Genomic DNA, 18,687 nt, shown 5'->3' with positions numbered 1-18,687 from the left:
AAGAACACAAGCACTGTTCGTCAGGTGCTTAAGTAATAATAATATAATAATAAATGGGTTTCCATGGCCGAGCAGCCACACACAAGCTTAAGATCACCATGCGCAATGCCAAGCGACTGCTGGAGTGGTGTAAAGCTCCCCGCCATTGGAATCTGGAGCTGTGGAAACGCATTCTCTGGAGTGATGAATCATGCTTCACAATCTGTTATTTTGGCGGATGCCAGGAGAACACTACCTGCCACAATGCATAGTGCCAACTGTAAAGTTTGGTGGAGGAGGATTAATGGTCTGGGGATGTTTTTCATGGTTCGGTCTAGGCCTCTTAGTTCCAGTGAAGGGAAATCTTAACGCTACAGCATACAACGACATTCTAGACGATTCTATGCTTCCAAGTTTGTGGCAACAGTTTGGGGAAGGCCGTTTCCTGTTTCAGCATGACAATGCCCCCATGCACAAAGCGAGGTCCATACAGAAATGGTTTGCCGAGATCACTGTGGAAGAACTTGACTGGCCTGCACAGAGCCCCTGACCCCAACCCCATCCAACACCTTCGCCGACTGCGTGCCAGGCCAAATCACCCAACATCAGTGACCTCACTAATGGTCTTGTGGCTGAATGGACGCAAGTCCCCGCAGCAATGTTACAACATCTAGTGGAAAGCCTTCCCAGTATAGTGGAGGCTGTTATAGCAGCAAAGCGGGAACCAACTCCATATTAATGATCATGATTTTGGAATGAGATGAGATGAGCAGGTGTCCACATACTTTGGTCATGTAATGTATATAGAGTGCATTGGAAAGTATTCAGGCACCATCACTTTTTCCACATTTTCTTACGTTACAGCCTTATTCTATGATTGATTACATATTTGTTTCCCCTCATCAATCTACACACAATACCCCATAATGACAAAGCAAAAACAAGTTTTTAGAAATGTTTGCAAATGTATTAAAAAACAAAAAACTGATATCACGTTTCATTAAGTATTCAGGCCCTTCACTCTGTACTTTGTTGACACACCTTTGGCAGAGATTATGGTCTCTTTTCTTCTTAGGTATGACACTACAAGCTTGGCACACCTGTATTTAGGGAGTTTATCCCATTAATCTCTGCAGATCATCTCAAACTCTGTCAGGTTGAATTGGGAGCCTGTGAATCGCTGCACAGCTGTTTTCAGGTCTCCAGATATGTTAGGGTTCAAGTCCAGGCTCTTTCTGGGCCACTCGTGGACATAGACTTGTCCCGAAGCCACTCCTGCATTGTCTTAGCTGTGTGCTTAGGGTCGTTGTCCTGTTAGAAGTTGAACCTTCGGCCCAGTCTGAGGTCCTGAGCGCTCTGGAGCAAGTTTTCATCAAGGACCTCTCTCTGTACTTTGCTCTGTTCATCTTTCCCTCGATCCTGACTAGTCTGCCAGTCCCTGCTGCTGAAAAACATCCCCACAGCTTGATGCTGCCACCACCATGCTTCACCGTAGGTATTGTGCCATGTTTCCTCCAGATGTGACGCTTGGCATTCAGGCCAAAGAGTTAATTCTTGGTTTCATCAGACCAGAGAATCTTGTTTCTCATGGTCTGAGAGTCTTTAGGTGCCTTTTGGCAAACTCCAGGAGGGCTGTCATGTGCCTTTTATTGAGGAGTGGCTTCCATCTGGCCACTCTACCATGCAGGTCTGATTGGTGGAGTTCTGCAGAGATGGTTGTCATTCTGGAGAGATGGTTGTCGTTCTGGAAGTTTCTCCCATCTCCACAGATGAACTCCGGAGCTCTGTCAGAGTGACCATTGGGTTCCCGAGTCACCTCCCCCAATTGCTCAATTTGGCCAGGAGGCCAGCTCTAGGAAGAGTCTTGGTGGTTCCAAACTTTTTCCATTCCAGAATGATGGAGGCCACAGTGTTCTTGGGGACCTTCAATGCTGCAGAAATGTGTTGGTACCCTTCGTTAAGATACTAACAGCTTACAAACACTAGTCAATTAAGGTCACATTTATGAAAACTTGGGACAGTAAAGAGGCCTTTCTACTGACTGAAAAACACAGAAAGATGCCCAGGGTCTCTGCTCATCTGCGTGAACGTGCCTTAGGCATGCTGCAAGGAGGCATGAGGACTGCACATGTGGCCAGGTCCGTATTGTGAGACACCTAAGACAGTGCTACAGGGAGACAGGATGGATAGCTGATCGTCCTCGCAGTGGCAGACCACGTGTAAGAACACCTGCATAGGATCGGTACATCCGAACATCACACCTGCGGGACAGGTACAGGATGGCAACAACAACTGCCCGAGTTACACCAGGAACGCACAATCCCTCCATCAGTGCTCAGACTGTCCGCAATAGGCTGAGAGAGGCTGGACTGAGTGCTTTTAGGCCTGTTGTAAGGCAGGTCCTCACCAGACATCACCGGCAACAACGTCGCCTATGGGCACAAACCCACCGTTGCTGGATCAGACAGGACTGGCAAAAAGTTCTCTTCACTGACGAGTCGCGGTTTTGTCTCACCAGGGGTGATGGTCGGATTTGTGTTTATCATTGAAGGAATGAGCGTTACACAGAGGCCTGTATTCCGGGCGGGATCGATTTTGGGGGTGGAGGGTGCATTATGGTCTGGGGCGGTGTGCCACAGCGTCATTGGACTGAGCTTGTTGTCATTGCAGGCAATCTCAATGCTGTGAGTTACAGGGAAGACATCCTCCTCCTTCATGTGGTACCCTTCCTGCAGGGTCATCCTGACATGACCTTCCAGCATGACAATGCCACCAGCCATACTGCTCATTCTGTTTGTGATTTCCTGCAAGACAGGAATGTCATTGTTCTGCCATGGCCAGCAAAGAGCCCGGATCTCAATGCCATTAAGCACATCTGGGACCTGTTGGCTCGGAGGGTGAGGGCTAGGGCCATTCTCCCCAGAAATGTTCGGGAACTTGCAATTAGGTGCCTTGGTGGAAGAGTGGGATAACATCTCACAGCTAGAACTGGCAAATCTGGTGCAGTCCATGAGTAGGAGATGCGCTGCAGTACTTAATGCAGCTGGTGGTCAAACCAGATACTGACTGTTACTTTTGATTTTTGACCACCCTTTGTTCAGGGACACATTATTAAATTTCTGTTAGTCACACATTTTTACACATGTTAAGTTTGTTGAAAATAAACGCAGTTGACAGTGAGAGGACGTTTCTTTTTTGCTGAGTTTCTAGACCGGTGTGTGCCTTTTCAAGTCATGTCCAATCTATTGAATTTACCACATGTGGACTCCAATCAAGTTGTAGAAACATCTCAAGGATGATCAATGGAAACCTTTCTCTTTATTGTTAATTTTTTCTATCACGCTCTCTTATTCTGAGTGGGGAAATCCACTGAGCTAATTCTACGTTAATTAGCACAATAGGCACTTGTGATGGGTGAGATGTACATGTGATTTACAAGGCTCTATCTTAACCCTTCTCTTTATCCCTCCATATCTCTTTAACACTCATCTATTCTGTCTTTCTTTCGCTCTCTGTGAGGGAGGCGTACAGAACGATAGACCAGAGACAGAATGATGGAAGCGATAGAATGAGATGATGGGAAGGGTTCTACAGATGTTATGAAGTGGTTATGAGGTCATAACTGGGGGACAGAGGGAGAGTTAATGAATGTTTATGGTGAGGTCATTATTGGGCGACAGGCGATACGTTAATGTGTTATTCATGACCTCCTCACCATGGGACAGTTAAACAGTTAATGGTGTATTATGATTATTAACATAGGCTTATGGTTTTATTACACAGGTAATGAATAGGTCATGTGGTTATGGAGTTGATTAATGTATTAAAATGCCTTTGTGCGTTAATGCTACCCTGTTTCCCTAAGCCTCACAATGTGCTGTGGTGGGAGGAGATTACAAGCCGTTGTATGTCTCACACACACACTGTTATATACATAGTATACAGGGTTCAGTTGGAGTGCAGTGCGGGTGTGTTTTTTGTCTTTGTAGCCGCTGTGGGTGTTTGCAGGTGTCTGGAGCCCTGTGAGACAACAGCCACTAACTCAGAAGAGATACAGACACACATGGCTGTTATATTTCAGCTTGGAGAGATGCTGTAGTCTCTCCCCATTAGGAAGATTCTGTTACTTACTGTTTGCCCGTTTTGTTTTGTGTGTTGTTGATGTGTTGCACAGTTATCTTAATTCCCCTGCGTGTGTGTCTGTGTGTGGAATCTCATTTGTGTAATTCAGATTGAGCTAGATGAAACAGTGGGCCTGGCTGCATGGGGCTTTAAACTAGATTTAGGGCCTCCGGTGACTTATTACTATTCATTTAGCCGCTGCAGTAAATATTGATTCATCAAGGGTTTTTCAATTTGAGCCACGCGACATCCCGTGAAATATCACCAAGTCTGGAGATCTGGGGGACAGGACAGGTCCCCTGGGAGAGAAGAGGTTCTCCCCAGACCCCCTCCTGTATCCCCCGCCCTCCTTACGTCCCCTCACTACCTCAATCTGTCTGACTCTCTAACACCCCTGAACCTTTTATCTATAGCTTTGTTGGCTCATCGTACCCCTCCACTGACTAGAACTACCCCATCTCTAGCTCATCGTACACACTCACCAAGTCATCATTAGTGTCCCAAGGATTCAGTCTCATCGTACACACTCACCAAGTCATCATTAGTGTCCCAAGGATTCAGTCTCATCGTACACACTCACCCAGTCATCATCAGTGTCCCAAGGATTCAGTCTCATCGTACACACTCACCCAGTCATCATCAGTGTCCCAAGGATTCAGTCTCATCGTACACACTCACCAAGTCATCATTAGTGTCCCAAGGATTCAGTCTCATCGTACACACTCACCCAGTCATCATCAGTGTCCCAAGGATTCAGTCTCATCGTACACACTCACCCAGTCACCCAGTCATCATCATCATCAGTGTTCATCAGTGTCCCAAGGATTCAGTCTCATCGTACACACTCACCCAGTCATCATCAGTGTCCCAAGGATTCAGTCTCATCGTACACACTCACCCAGTCATCATCAGTGTCCCAAGGATTCAGTCTCATCGTACACACTCACCCAGTCATCATCAGTGTCCCAAGGATTCAGTCTCATCGTACACACTCACCCAGTCATCCATCATCAGTGTCCCAAGGATTCAGTCTCATCGTACACACTCACCCAGTCATATTCAGTGTCCCAAGGATTCAGCGTTTTCAGGAGCAGGTGGTGGCTCCAGAACCCCAGGGGAAGTTCCTAGTTGGTTCCCCCAGAGCTCCAGAACCCCAGGGGAAGGTCCTGATTGATTCTGCCAGAGCTCCAGAACTCCAGGGAAGGTCCTGATTGGTTCTTCCAGAGCTCCAGAACCCCAGGGAAGGTCCTGATTGGTTCCCCCAGAGCTCCAGAACCCCAGGGAAGGTCCTGATTGATTCCCCAGAGCTCCAGAACCCCAGGGGAAGGTCCTGATTGATTCTGCCAGAGCTCCAGAACCCCAGGGGAAGGTCCTGATTGATTCTGCCAGAGCTCCAGAACTCCAGGGAAGGTCCTGATTGGCTGAGCCAGAGCTCCAGAACCCCAGGAAAGGTCCTGATTGGTTTTGCCAGAGCTCCAGAACCCCAGGGCAAGGTCCTGATTGGTTCTGCCAGAGCTCCAGAACCCCAGGGAAGGTCCTGTTTGGTTTTGCCAGAGCTCCAGAACCCCAGGGCAGGTCCTGATTGGTTCTGCCAGAGCTCCAGAACCCTAGAGAGGGTCCTGATTGGTTTTGCCAGAGCTACAGAACCCCAGGGGAAGGTCCTGATTGTCCTTTAGAGATTCCCAAGCTGTAGACTCACACTCATCATGTCGCTGTGGGACTAAATATGGTTAATTATAATTTGTAAGGTGAGGCTTGATGCCCTTGGCAAAGAGTGACCAGCACCCGCCACACATGGGCAGCGGGAACCTCCCTCTTACCTATCTGAGCTCCCCGGTCAACCTTTAGTCCCCTCTCTCTGTCTTCTGTTTGTCTCCCACCTAGGACCAGGGAAGTGACCCGTCCCCTACCGAGCATGTCATGTGGTGTCAGCAGTAATGGGCATTGTGGTTGATTGCGTGCTGGGAGAGTCTGGGTGGGGGGGTGAATGGTTTTTATTTCAGCCCCCACCACCAGAAAATAGATATCATCTCAACATTAAGTCCATTAATAGTAGCAGGAGTTGAATTAAGAAATCCGTAAAGCATGCAGCGTACCCCAGGATAAATTACTGCCCTCCATCCCTCCCTTCCTCACTCCAGCCTTCTCTCCTTTTCTCTACTACTCTGTCCCTTAGTTACCTTCCTCACACTTTCTCTTTCCTTCTCTCTTTCTCTCTGCATCTTTCTATTGCTGCCCATATTTATTTTAGTTTGTCTGTCCATTTGTCTCGTTAGTCTTTCTCCTTCTCATCTTCTCAGTTTTTAATCCTCTTCCTATGTTTCCCTGTCTCCATATCCATATTCTCCATGCTCATTCACTCTTTTCATCGAGCTCCCTATCATCTTCTCAGTTTTTAATCCTCTTCCTATGTTTCCCTGTCACCATATCCATATTCTCCATGCTCATTCACTCTTTTCATCGAGCTCCCTATCATCTTCTCAGTTTTTAATCCTCTTCCTATGTTTCCCTGTCACCATATCCATATTCTCCATGCTCATTCACTCTTTTCATCGAGCTCCCTATCATCTTCTCAGTTTTCTTTGGCGTTTAATAATGCTTGATTGTTCATTTTGAACTACTGTTGAGACGCTGGTGTGCGCGCGCACAACCTGGTCTGTTGTGCCCTGGTCTCATCTCGTTTAGTGCTCCTGTATTGATCAGTAGAGGATGAGGGAGACAAGGCAATAAAGGCTGCTACGCTCTCCTCTTCTTTATCCCATCACTTACTCTCACTCCTCCCTTCTCATACCGCAATGTACTCCTCTACTCACTACTTATCAGATCCATCATCACATTCTCACCTACCCCTTCTTACTTTCTATTCTCACGTTTTTACTTCTTATTCACACTTCTAGTCTTCCCTCTTTCTTACACAGATACGCTGTCATCAACACCTGGGGTCATCTCCAGCTTTCTGATTGCTTTGTCTTCATTTGATGTTCTTTTGCTCAGAGTAGTCCCTTACACTAGTGTAGATTTCATTGTCTTAATGCGTGTTTAGGACCTTTGTAACTGCATGGCTTTAGGCAGAGTGTAGTCTTCCTCTCCTCGCTGTAGGAATTGGCTAGATGACCGTTTGTGCTGCTCAGTCTGTTCCAAGGGTAACTGTTTTTCCAATATGAGCTTACGAATGCTTTCGCTGCAGGCCAACAGAACAGAACAGAGCAGCATTATTCAGAGCACTTGCGCGACCCCCAAATTCTTCCCTGTCACCAAAACAAAAGTCAGATCATTCATCAACACCAGTAGTAGTGCTGAATCGCTCTTTCCTTCATCTGTTTTTGTGTCTTCGCATGGTCCCTGTCTCCATATCCATATTCACACACACACACACACACACACACACACACACACACACACACACACACACACACACACACAATCACAGGCATGCAAACACTCAGAATATAATCACAATGAGTTCCTCTCTCTTTTCTCTCAATTTCTTCCCCTCTCTTTCTTTCCCTCCTCTCTTCTCCTCTTTTCTCTCTATTTCCTCCCCTCCTCTTCTCTCCCTCTTCTCCTCTCTATTTCCTCCCCACCTCCTTCTCCTCTTTTCTCTCTATTTCCTCCCCTCTTTCTCTCCTCCCTCTTCTTTCTCCCTCTTCTTCTCTATTTCCTCCCCTCTTCTCTCCTCCTCCTCTCTCCTCTCCTCTATTTCTCTTCTTATTCTCTCTATTTCCTCCCAGATACGCTGTCATCACCTTCTCCTCTTTCTCTGTCTCTATTTCCTCCCCTCCTCTCTTCTGTTTAGGACCTTTTCTCTCTTTATTTCCTCTCCCCTCTTCTCTGTTCCAAGGGTAACCTCTTACGAATGCTTTCCTGCAGGCCAACAGAACAGAACTCTATTTCCCCCTCCTCTCTCATTTCTCCCTCTTCTCCTCTGTGTGTCTCTCATTTCCTCCCCTCTTCTCTCCCTCTTCTCCTCTCTATTTCCTCTCCTCCTCTCTATTTCCTCCTCTCCTCTCTTCTCCTCTTTTCTCTCTATTTCCTCCCCTCTCTCTCTCCTCTTTTCTCTCTATTTCCTCCCCTCTTCTCTCCCTCTTCTCCTCCTCATCTTTTCTCTCTATTTCCTCCTCTTCTCCTCTTTTCTCTCTATTTCCTCCCTCTTCTCTCCCTCTTCTCCTCTCTATTTCCTCCCCTCTTCTCTCCCTCTTCTCCTCTCTATTTCCTCCCCACCTCCCTTCTCCTCTTTTCTCTCTATTTCCTCCCCTCTTCTCTCCCTCTTCTCCTCTCTATTTCCTCCCCTCTTCTCTCCCTCTTCTCTCTATTTCCTCCCCTCTTCTCTCCCTCTTCTCCTCTCTATTTCCTCCCCTCCTCTCTTCTCCTCTTTTCTCTCTATTTCCTCCCCTCTTCTCTCCCTCTTCTCCTCTCTATTTCCTCCCCTCCTCTCTTCTCCTCTTTTCTCTCTATTTCCTCCCCTCTTCTCTCCCTCTTCTCCTCTCTATTTCCTCCCCTCTTCTCTCCCTCTTCTCCTCTCTATTTCCTCCCCTCCTCTCTTCTCCTCTTTTCTCTCTATTTCCTCCCCTCTTCTCTCCCTCTTCTCCTCTCTATTTCCTCCCCTCCTCTCTTCTCCTCTTTTCTCTCTATTTCCTCCCCTCTTCTCTCCCTCTTCTCCTCTCTATTTCCTCCCCTCCTCTCTTCTCCTCTTTTCTCTCTATTTCCTCCCCTCTTCTCTCCCTCTTCTCCTCTCTATTTCCTCCCCTCTTCTCTCCCCCTTCTTCTCTCTATTTCCTCCCCTCCTCTCTCCCTCTTCTCCTCTCTATTTCCTCCCCTCCTCTCTTCTCCTCTTTTCTCTCTATTTCCTCCCCACTTCTCTCCCTCTTCTCCTCTCTATTTCCTCCCCTCTTCTCTCGCTCTTCTCCTCTCTATTTCCTCCCCTCCTCTCTTTTCCTATTTTCTCTCTATTTCCTCCCCTCTTCTCTCCCTCTTCTCCTCTCTATTTCCTCCCCTCCTCTCTTTTCCTCTTTTCTCTCTCTTTCCTCCCCTCCTCTTTTCTCCCTCTTTTCTCTCTATTTCCTCCCCTCCTCCACTCACCATCTATAACCCTGTGGGATCATGGTCTATGGGGTCAATCTACCTGGGCTGTAAATAAATATCTGCTTTGTCGAACACACACACACACATACTCGACCCCCACACACACACACATACTCCCCCCCACACACACACATACTCCCCCCCACACACACACACATACTCCCCCCACACACACACATACTCCCCCCACACACACACACACACACATACGTACACCCCCCCCAAACACACTCCAGCTCTGAGTCTCTCTTGTCCCCATTAATACACCTCCTCTCATTCTGCCTCATTGTTTGTCCCATTAAAGAATCACCATGGTGATTGAGATGATGTGTATGCAGTGAGAGTGTATCCCCCAGGCCTAGGGGGACAGAGTGGTATATCTGCGTGGCTGTGAAAGGGCTCCACCCTGAAACGAGCACGCTGTCCGGCAGAGGAGGATTTGTGTGGCAAACAGACCTAGAGGAGCTCTGGTAACAGATCTCTTGCTTGGGGGGGTCAAGGGCAACACTGGGAACAGGTCAAGGAGAGAGAAGAGGGGATAAAGAGACATTGTTCAAATCAAATGTATTTATATAGCCCTTCGTACATCAGCTGATATCTCAAAGTGCTGTACAGAAACCCAGCCTAAAACCCCAAACAGCAAGCAATGCAGGTGTAGAAGCACGGTGGCTAGGAAAAACTCCCTAGAAAGGCCAAAACCTAGGAAGAAACCTAGAGAGGAACCAGGCTATGTGGGGTGGCCAGTCCTCTTCTGACTGTGCCGGGTGGAGATTATAACAGAACATGGCCAAGATGTTCAAATGTTCATAAATGACCAGCATGGTCGAATAATGATAAGGCAGAACAGTTGAAACTGGAGCAGCAGCATGGCCAGGTGGACTGGAGTCATCATGTCAGGTAGTCCTGGGGCACGGTCCTAGGGCTCAGGTCCTCCGAGAGAGAGAAAGAAAGAGAGAATTAGAGAGAGCATATGTGGGGTGGCTTGTTCTCCCTCTCTTTTCTAAGATAGTTGTTTCACTTGGTGCTAGTGCTGAGTTTTTAAACAGCTAATTGACCAATGTCTGTTCAATTATTTGAATTCCATGTCGTTTAAAAAAAAAAGTTTTTTTTATAGCTCAATGCACATTTTCTAACTGCAGTTTCTCTAGAGATAAATCAGATCAAGCCCAAACTGTACGATGTAGTAGGGGGTTGTAGTTTCCAACAGGCCAATATTTGGCATACAGTAGTTTTGGCGCAAGAAACGTGGTAATTAACTACAATAACCATAATCCATTCCAAACGGAAAGAGAGAAGACGTGATTGATAAGGATAAAGAGCAGTTGCTTCGTGAGGAATCTCTATCTGAAAATACATCATCTAAGTCATTGACAGTTAGTATTCAGCAGTCATAAAAATATGCCTTATTTACTACTAAAAAAGTGATCTTGTCAGACAGCATAAGCAGCAGCTTTATAGAGATGAGTTGTTGGAATTAAATAATTGTCATTAAATAAAAGAAATGTAATATACACAACAACTGAAATATGTTATTAAAGTAATGTGAATGTGAATCTCCCTCCCGGCCTCTCTGTCTCTCACCCTCCCGGCCTCTCTGTCTCTCTCCCTCCCGGCCTCTCTCCGTCCCTCTCCCTCCCGGCCTCTCTCCGTCCCTCTCCCTCCCGGCCTCTCTCCGTCCCTCTCCCTCCCGGCCTCTCTCCGTCCCTCTCCCTCCCGGCCTCTCTCCGTCCCTCTCCCTCCCGGCCTCTCTCCGTCTCTCTCCTCCTGGACTCTCTCCGTCTCTCTCACTCCCGGACTCTCTCCGTCTCTCTCCCTCCCGGACTCTCTCCGTCTCTCTCCCTCTCGGACTCTCTCCGTCTCTCTCCCTCTCGGCCTCTCTCCGTCTCTCTCCCTCTCGGCCTCTCTCCGTCTCTCTCCCTCTCGGCCTCTCTCCGTCTCTCTCCCTCTCGGCCTCTCTCCGTCTCTCTCCCTCTCGGCCTCTCTCCGTCTCTCTCCCTCTCGGCCTCTCTCCGTCTCTCTCCCTCCCGGCCTCTCTCCGTCTCTCTCACTCCCGGCCTCTCTCCGTCTCTCTCACTCCCGGCCTCTCTCCGTCTCTCTCCCTCCCGGCCTCTCTCCGTCTCTCTCCCTCCCGGCCTCTCTGTCTCTCTCACTCCCGGCCTCTCTCCGTCTCTCTCCTCCCGGCCTCTCTCCGTCTCTCTCCCTCCCGGCCTCTCTGTCTCTCTCCCTCCCGGCCTCTCTGTCTCTCTCCCTCCCGGCCTCTCTGTCTCTCTCCCTCCCGGCCTCTCTGTCTCTCTCCCTCCCGGCCTCTCTGTCTCTCCCTCCCGGCCTCTCTCCGTCTCACTCCCGGCCTCTCTCCGTCTCTCTCACTCCCGGCCTCTCTCCGTCTCTCTCACTCCCGGCCTCTCTCCGTCTCCTCTCTCTCTCTCCTCCCGGCCTCTCTCCGTCTCTCTCCCTCCCGGCCTCTCTGTCTCTCTCCCTCCCGGCCTCTCTGTCTCTCTCCCTCCCGGCCTCTCTGTCCCGGCCTCTCTGTCCCTCTCCCGGCCTCTCTGTCTCTCTCCCTCCCGGCCTCTCTCCGTCTCTCTCCTGGCTCTCTCTCCGGCCTCTCTCGTCTCACTCCTGGGCCTCTTCCTCTCCGTCTCTCTCCCTCTCGGACTCTCTCCGTCTCTCTCCCTCTCGGACTCTCTCCGTCTCTCTCCCTCTCGGACTCTCTCTCCGTCTCTCTCCCTCTCGGACTCTCTCCCTCTCGGACTCTCTCCGTCTCTCTCCCTCTCGGACTCTCTCCGTCTCTCTCCCTCTCGGACTCTATCCGTCTCTCTCCCTCTCGGACTCTCTCCGTCTCTCTCCCTCTCTCTCTCCGTCTCTCTCCCGGTCTCTCTCACTCCCGGACTCTCTCCGTCTCTCTCACTCCCGGACTCTCTCCGTCTCTCTCACTCCCGGCCTCTCTCCGTCTCTCTCACTCCCGGCCTCTCTCCGTCTCTCTCACTCCCGGCCTCTCTCCGTCTCTCTCACTCCCGGCCTCTCTCCGTCTCTCTCACTCCCGGCCTCTCTCCGTCTCTCTCACTCCCGGCCTCTCCCTCCCGCCTCTCTCTCTCTCTCACTCCCGGCCTCTCTCCGTCTCTCTCCTCCCGGCCTCTCTGTCTCTCTCTCCTCCCGGCCTTTCTCCGTCTCTCTCCCTCCCGGCCTCTCTGTCTCTCTCCCTCCCGGCCTCTCTGTCTCTCTCCCTCCCGGCCTCTCTGCCTCTCTCCCTCCCGGCCTCTCTCCGTCTCTCTCCCTCCCGGCCTCTCTCCGTCTCTCTCCCTCCCGGCCTCTCTCCGTCTCTCTCCCTCCCGGCCTCTCTCCGTCCCTCTCCCTCCCGGCCCTCTCCCTCCGTCCCTCTCCCTCCCGGCCTCTCTCCGTCCCTCTCCCTCCCGGCCTCTCTCCGTCCCTCTCCCTCCCGGCCTCTCTCCGTCCCTCTCCCTCCCGGCCTCTCTCCGTCCCTCTCCCTCCCGGCCTCTCTCCGTCTCTCTCACTCCCGGACTCTCTCCGTCCTCTCTCACTCCCGGACTCTCTCCGTCTCTCTCACTCCCGGACTCTCTCCGTCTCTCTCACTCCCGGACTCTCTCCGTCTCTCTCACTCCCGGACTCTCTCCGTCTCTCTCCCTCCCGGCCTCTCTCCGTCTCTCTCACTCCCGGCCTCTCTCCGTCTCTCTCACTCCCGGCCTCTCTCCGTCTCTCTCACTCCCGGCCTCTCTCCGTCTCTCTCACTCCCGGACTCTCTCCGTCTCTCTCACTCCCGGACTCTCTCTCCGTCTCTCTCACTCCCGGCCTCTCTCCGTCTCACTCCCGGCCTCTCTCCGTCTCTCTCACTCCCGGCCTCTCTCCGTCTCTCTCACTCCCGGCCTCTCTCCGTCTCTCTCACTCCCGGCCTCTCTCCGTCTCTCTCACTCCCGGCCTCTCTCTGTCTCTCTCCCTCCCGGCCTCTCTGTCTCTCTCCCTCCCGGCCTCTCTGTCTCTCACCCTCCCGGCCTCTCTGTCTCTCTCCCTCCCGGCCTCTCTCCGTCTCTCTCCCTCCCGGCCTCTCTCCGTCCCTCTCCCTCCCGGCCTCTCTCCGTCCCTCTCCCTCCCGGCCTCTCTCCGTCCCTCTCCCTCCCGGCCTCTCTCCGTCCCTCTCCCTCCCGGCCTCTCTCCGTCCCTCTCCCTCCCGGCCTCTCTCCGTCCCTCTCCCTCCCGGCCTCTCTCCGTCCCTCTCCCTCCCGGCCTCTCTCCGTCTCTCTCACTCCCTTCCATCCTCCTTCCCTCTCTCCTCCTCTTTCTCATTAATAGGGAGATTACATGGTGATAGTAGGGGTGGTGTATAGAAGTTAATATGGTCCCACAGAGACTGTTATCAGTAATGATGTTGTGCTGGAGGGGGGGAACTCATTCAGACAGCTGCCTACCTCAAATTACACTCAATTACATGCAAACACACACACGCATACACACAAACACACGCATGCATACACACACACACACACATACGTGCACGCATGCATACACACAAACACACTCATGCAGACACTCTTGTATAGGCTATAGACACACACATTCTCTCATACTGTATGAACACACGCGCACACGCACGTTTACTCATACACACTCAACCACACACTTCCACACACACTGACATTTTCCACAATGCTCCCTCACCCCTCCCTTATCCTGCACCATGTGTCAGGGTTAACTGCTGTCTGTTAAGTGTTCATGTCATATCCACATTAACCTCCACGATGGCTCCCCTGGCTGTGGGGCCCTGCTAAAGCCTCCCTGGGAGCCAGTCACTGCTCCTATATTAGCCACCATTACGACTCCCTTGGCTCCAGTTGCCCTGTGTAGGGCACACACTGATCTTGTATTTGTGAAACTGAGTGTCTCTGCTGGTGAGTTATGGCCCGCTCTGGTAGAGGGAGAAAGGGAGCTAACTGAGGATCTGTGATGTACCTTCTTTCTTTTCTCTGCTACACACAGACTCCCCACTGCATGGACCTGTCATTGTGTGACCATTGTTTTGGTTGTGTGTGTGTCCTTGTCTCTGAGTGTGTAGTGTAGAGCTAGTTATAGTGTGTGTGTGTGGGTCCCCTCTCTGTTCGCTGTAATGGGAGTCAGGAACTCTGGCTCCAAACACATTTCCAGCCCATTTGAAGTCCAGCAGTAAATGATGACCTGCGCCATGCACACCAGCCCCAATCCCACCCAAACACAAGTGACAGGCCAGTGCAATTTATCCCCATAACCCCTGCCTCCAACATCACACACACACACACGCACACGCACACGCACACACACGCACACACCATTTTAAACACACGCACACACCATTTTAAACACACACACCATTTTAAACACACAGAGGGGGACTTCCTTAGAGTTTAGATGTCGTTGTGTGAATATATGTTTGTGTGCATTCTTTAGGCTGGTGCGTGTGCGTCGGTGCGCGACGGTGCGTGTGACTAGGACTGTGTGTGTGTGTCTGTGTCTGTTGGGCACCATGCGTTGCTTCGGGACCTGGGCAGCCCTCCCTGCTCTGGCCTCCTACCTATTATCTCATTGATTTCCTCCTCTTTTCAATTCTCTCCATTTCCACACTGCCGTCCTTTCCATTAGGGCAGCAATTTAACAGAGTGCTGTGACACGGGAGAGAAGGAGGAGGGAAAGAGGGAGGGAGGGTTAGACCGGGAGGTATGAAGAGAGAGGAGGGAGATGAGGAGGTAGACGAGGGGAGATATCGTGGAAGAGACAGGCCGAGAGAAAAGGGGTGGAGGTATGGTGGGGCAGTGAGCATATTACCAGCGCAGTATCATTCAACTCCTAACTACTTTGTGGTTAACCTAAATGGGTCTTTTGGCCCAAGTACTTTATTCCCCAGCAGTTCTCCTAAAGATCCAAGTACTGTGTTCCCCAGCAGTTCTCCTAAAGATCCAAGTACTGTGTTCCCCAGTAGTTCTCTTAAAGATCCAAGTACTGTGTTCTCCTAAAGATCCAAGTACTTTATTCCCCAGCAGTTCTCCTAAAGATCCAAGTACTGTATTCCCCAGCAGTTCTCCTAAAGATCCAAGGACTGTGTTCCCTAGCAGTTCTCCTAAAGATCCAAGTACTTTATTCCCACAGCAGTTCTCCTAAAGATCCAAGTACTGTGTTCCCCAGCAGTTCTCCTAAAGATCCAAGTACTTTATTCCACAGCAGTTCTCCTAAAGATCCAAGTACTGTGTTCCCCAGCCGTTCTCTTAAAGATCCAAGTACTGTGTTCCCCAGCAGTTCTCCTAAAGATCCAAGTACTTTATTCCCCAGCAGTTCTCCTAAAGATCCAAGTACTGTGTTCCCCAGCAGTTCTCTTAAAGATCCAAGTACTGTGTTCCCCAGCAGTTCTCCTAAAGATCCAAGTACTGTGTTCCCCAGCAGTTCTCTTAAAGATCCAAGTACTGTGTTCCCCAGCAGTTCTCCTAAAGATCCAAGTACTGTGTTCCCCAGCAGTTCTCCTAAAGATCCAAGGACTGTGTTCCCCAGCAGTTCTCCTAAAGATCCAAGGACTGTGTTCCCCAGCAGTTCTCCTAAAGATCCAAGTACTTTGTTCCCAGCAGTTCTCCTAAAGATCAAGTACAAGTACTACTTTGTTCCCCAACAGTTCTCCTAAAGATCCAAGTACTTTATTCCCCAGCAGTTTTCCTAAAGATCCAAGTACTGTGTTACCCAGCAGTTCTCCTAAAGATCCAAGTACTGTGTTCCCAGCAGTTCTCCTAAAGATCCAAGTACTTTATTCCCAGCAGTTCTCCTAAAGATCCAAGTACTTTATTCCCCAACAGTTCTCCTAAACATCCAAGTAAAGATCCTAAAGTACTTTGTTCCCCAGCATTTCTCCTAAAGATCCAAGTACTTTATTCCCAGCAGTTCTCCTAAAGATCCAAGTACTTTATTCCCCAGCAGTTCTCCTAAAGATCCAAGAACTTTGTTCCCCAGCAGTTCCCCTAAAGATCCAAGTACTGTATTCCCCAGCATTTCTCCTAAAGATCCAAGTACTTTATTCCCCAGCAGTTCTCCTAAAGATCCAAGTACTTTATTCCCCAACAGTTCTCCTAAACATCCAAGTACTTTATTCCCCAGTTGTTATCCTAAAGATCCAAGTACTTTATTCCCCAGCTGTTATCCTAAAGATCCAAGTACTTTATTCCCCAGCAGTTCTCCTAAAGATCCATGTACTGTATTCCCAGCAGTTCTCCTAAAGATCCAAGTACTTTATTCCCCAGCAGTTCTCTTAAAGATCCAAGTACTGTGTTCCCCAGCAGTTCTCCTAAAGATCCAAGTACTTAATTCCCCAGCAGTTCTCCTAAAGATCCAAGTACTTTATTCCCCAGCAGTTCTCCTAAAGAGCCAAGTACTGTATTCCCCAGCAGTTCTCCTAAAGATCCAAGTACTGTGTTCCCCAGCAGTTCTCCTAAAGATCCAAGTACTGTGTTCCCCAGCAGTTCTCCTAAAGATCCAAGTACTGTGTTCCCCAGCAGTTCTCCTAAAGATCCAAGTACTGTGTTCCCCAGCAGTTCTCCTAAAGATCCAAGTACTTTATTCCCCAGCAGTTCTCCTAAAGATCCATGTACTGTATTCCCCAGCAGTTCTCCTAAAGATCCAAGTACTTTATTCCCCAGCAGTTCTCCTAAAGATCCAAGTACTGTGTTCCCCAGCAGTTCTCCTAAAGATCCAAGTACTTTATTCCCCAGGAATTATCCTAGAATCCTTCCTTCACACCTCAGTTTCCTCCCATAGAAGTACCATCCCAAAACCTGGAATTGTGAAACTTTTCAAACAAGATGTTCTGTGTATTCCTACTTCACTTTACTAACGCTTTGCCAATCTCTCCCTCTCTACCCCCAGGACTGTACTCCAGAGCCGTCTGCGTCCCCCGGGACAGGACGGGCATCCCACAGCCCAGCACTGGAGAGGTAGAGGGAGGAGCATACGCTGGATCGGTGGCACCCTCTACAGCGTCTCAGCCAATAAGCTGTCCCGCACCATGACAGCCAGTGCGCCAATCAACAGAACAAGTACTATACACACCTTACAAATACACTGTGCCAATCATTGTAGGCCCGGTGGCACAACGCTAGGCCCGGTGGCACTACGCTAGGCCCGGTGGCACTACGCTAGGCCCGGTGGCACTACGCTAGGCCCGGTGGCACTACGCTAGGCCCGGTGGCACGACGCTAGGCCCGGTGGCACGACGCTAGGCCCGGTGGCACTACGCTAGGCCCGGTGGCACGACGCTAGGCCCGGTGGCACTACGCTAGGCCCGGTGGCACTACGAGGCCCGGTGGCACGACGCTAGGCCCAGTGGCACGATGCTAGGCACGACGCTCTGCCTGGTGGCAAGACGCTAGGCACGACACTCGGCCCGGTGGCACGACGCTAGGCCCGGTGGCACGACGCTAGGCTCGGTGGCACGACGCTAGGCTCGGTGGCACGACGCTAGGCACGACGCTAGGCCCGGTGGCACGACGCTAGGCCCGGTGGCACGACGCTAGGCACAACGCTCTGCCCAGTGGCACGACGCTAGGCCCGGTGGCACGACGCTAGGCACGACGCTAGGCCCGGTGGCACGACGCTAGGCCCGGTGGCACGACGCTAGGCCCGGTGGCACAACGCTAGGCACGACGCTAGGCCCGGTGGCACGACGCTAGGCCCGGTGGCACGACGCTAGGCACGACGCTCGGCCCGGTGGCACGACGCTAGGCCCGGTGGCACGACGCTAGGCCCGGTGGCACGACGCTAGGCCCGGTGGCACGACGCTAGGCCCGGTGGCACGACGCTAGGCACGATGCTCGGCCCGGTGGCACTACGCTAGGCTAGGCCCGGTGGCACTACGCTAGGCTAGGCCCGGTGGCACTACGCTAGGCTAGGCCCGGTGGCACTACGCTCGGCCTGGCCCGGTGGCACGACGCTCGGCCTGGCCCGGTGGCACTACGCTCGGCCTGGCCCGGTGGCACTACGCTCGGCCTGGCCCGGTGGCACTACGCTCGGCCTGGCCCGGTGGCACTACGCTCGGCCTGGCCCGGTGGCACTACGCTCGGCCTGGCCCGGTGGCACTACGCTCGGCCTGGCCCGGTGGCACTACGCTCGGCCTGGCCCGGTGGCACTACGCTAGGCCTGGCCCGGTGGCACTACGCTAGGCCTGAACTGGTAGCACTATGCTTGGCTAGGCCCGGTGGCACTACGCTAGGCTAGGCCCGGTGGCACTACGCTAGGCTAGGCCCGGTGGTCCTAGGCTAGGCCTGGTGGCACTATGCTAGGCTAGGCCTGGTGGCCCAATGCTAGGCTAGGCCTGGTGGCACCTAGCGTAATGTCACCTGGTGGCACTACGCCTAGTATGAGTGCAGAAGCATGTAGCGGTTAAAAATCGTCTGTCCTCAGTTGCAACACTCACTAACGAGTTCCAAACTGCCTCTGGAAGCAACGTCAGCACAATAACTATTTGTCAGGAGCTTGATGAAATGGGTTTCC

At 51.3% G+C, this 18,687-nt stretch overlaps 1 protein-coding gene across 1 annotated transcript in view; it reads left to right on the top strand.

Annotated features, from left to right (window-relative positions):
* LOC118373427 (zinc finger CCCH domain-containing protein 3-like) overlaps positions 1-18,687 on the top strand; it is a 118,292-nt gene that overhangs the window by 48,890 nt on the left and 50,715 nt on the right. Inside the window, exon 5 of the mRNA XM_052461695.1 lies at positions 17,065-17,234. Within this exon, the coding sequence (XP_052317655.1) occupies positions 17,065-17,234 (170 nt within the window). The remainder of the gene's footprint in view (positions 1-17,064; positions 17,235-18,687) is intronic.

This window comes from Oncorhynchus keta, chromosome 1 (genome assembly GCF_023373465.1).
Source record: "Oncorhynchus keta strain PuntledgeMale-10-30-2019 chromosome 1, Oket_V2, whole genome shotgun sequence".
NCBI classification, from domain to species: domain Eukaryota; kingdom Metazoa; phylum Chordata; class Actinopteri; order Salmoniformes; family Salmonidae; genus Oncorhynchus; species Oncorhynchus keta.
This window is presented reverse-complemented; position numbering and strand designations above follow the sequence as displayed.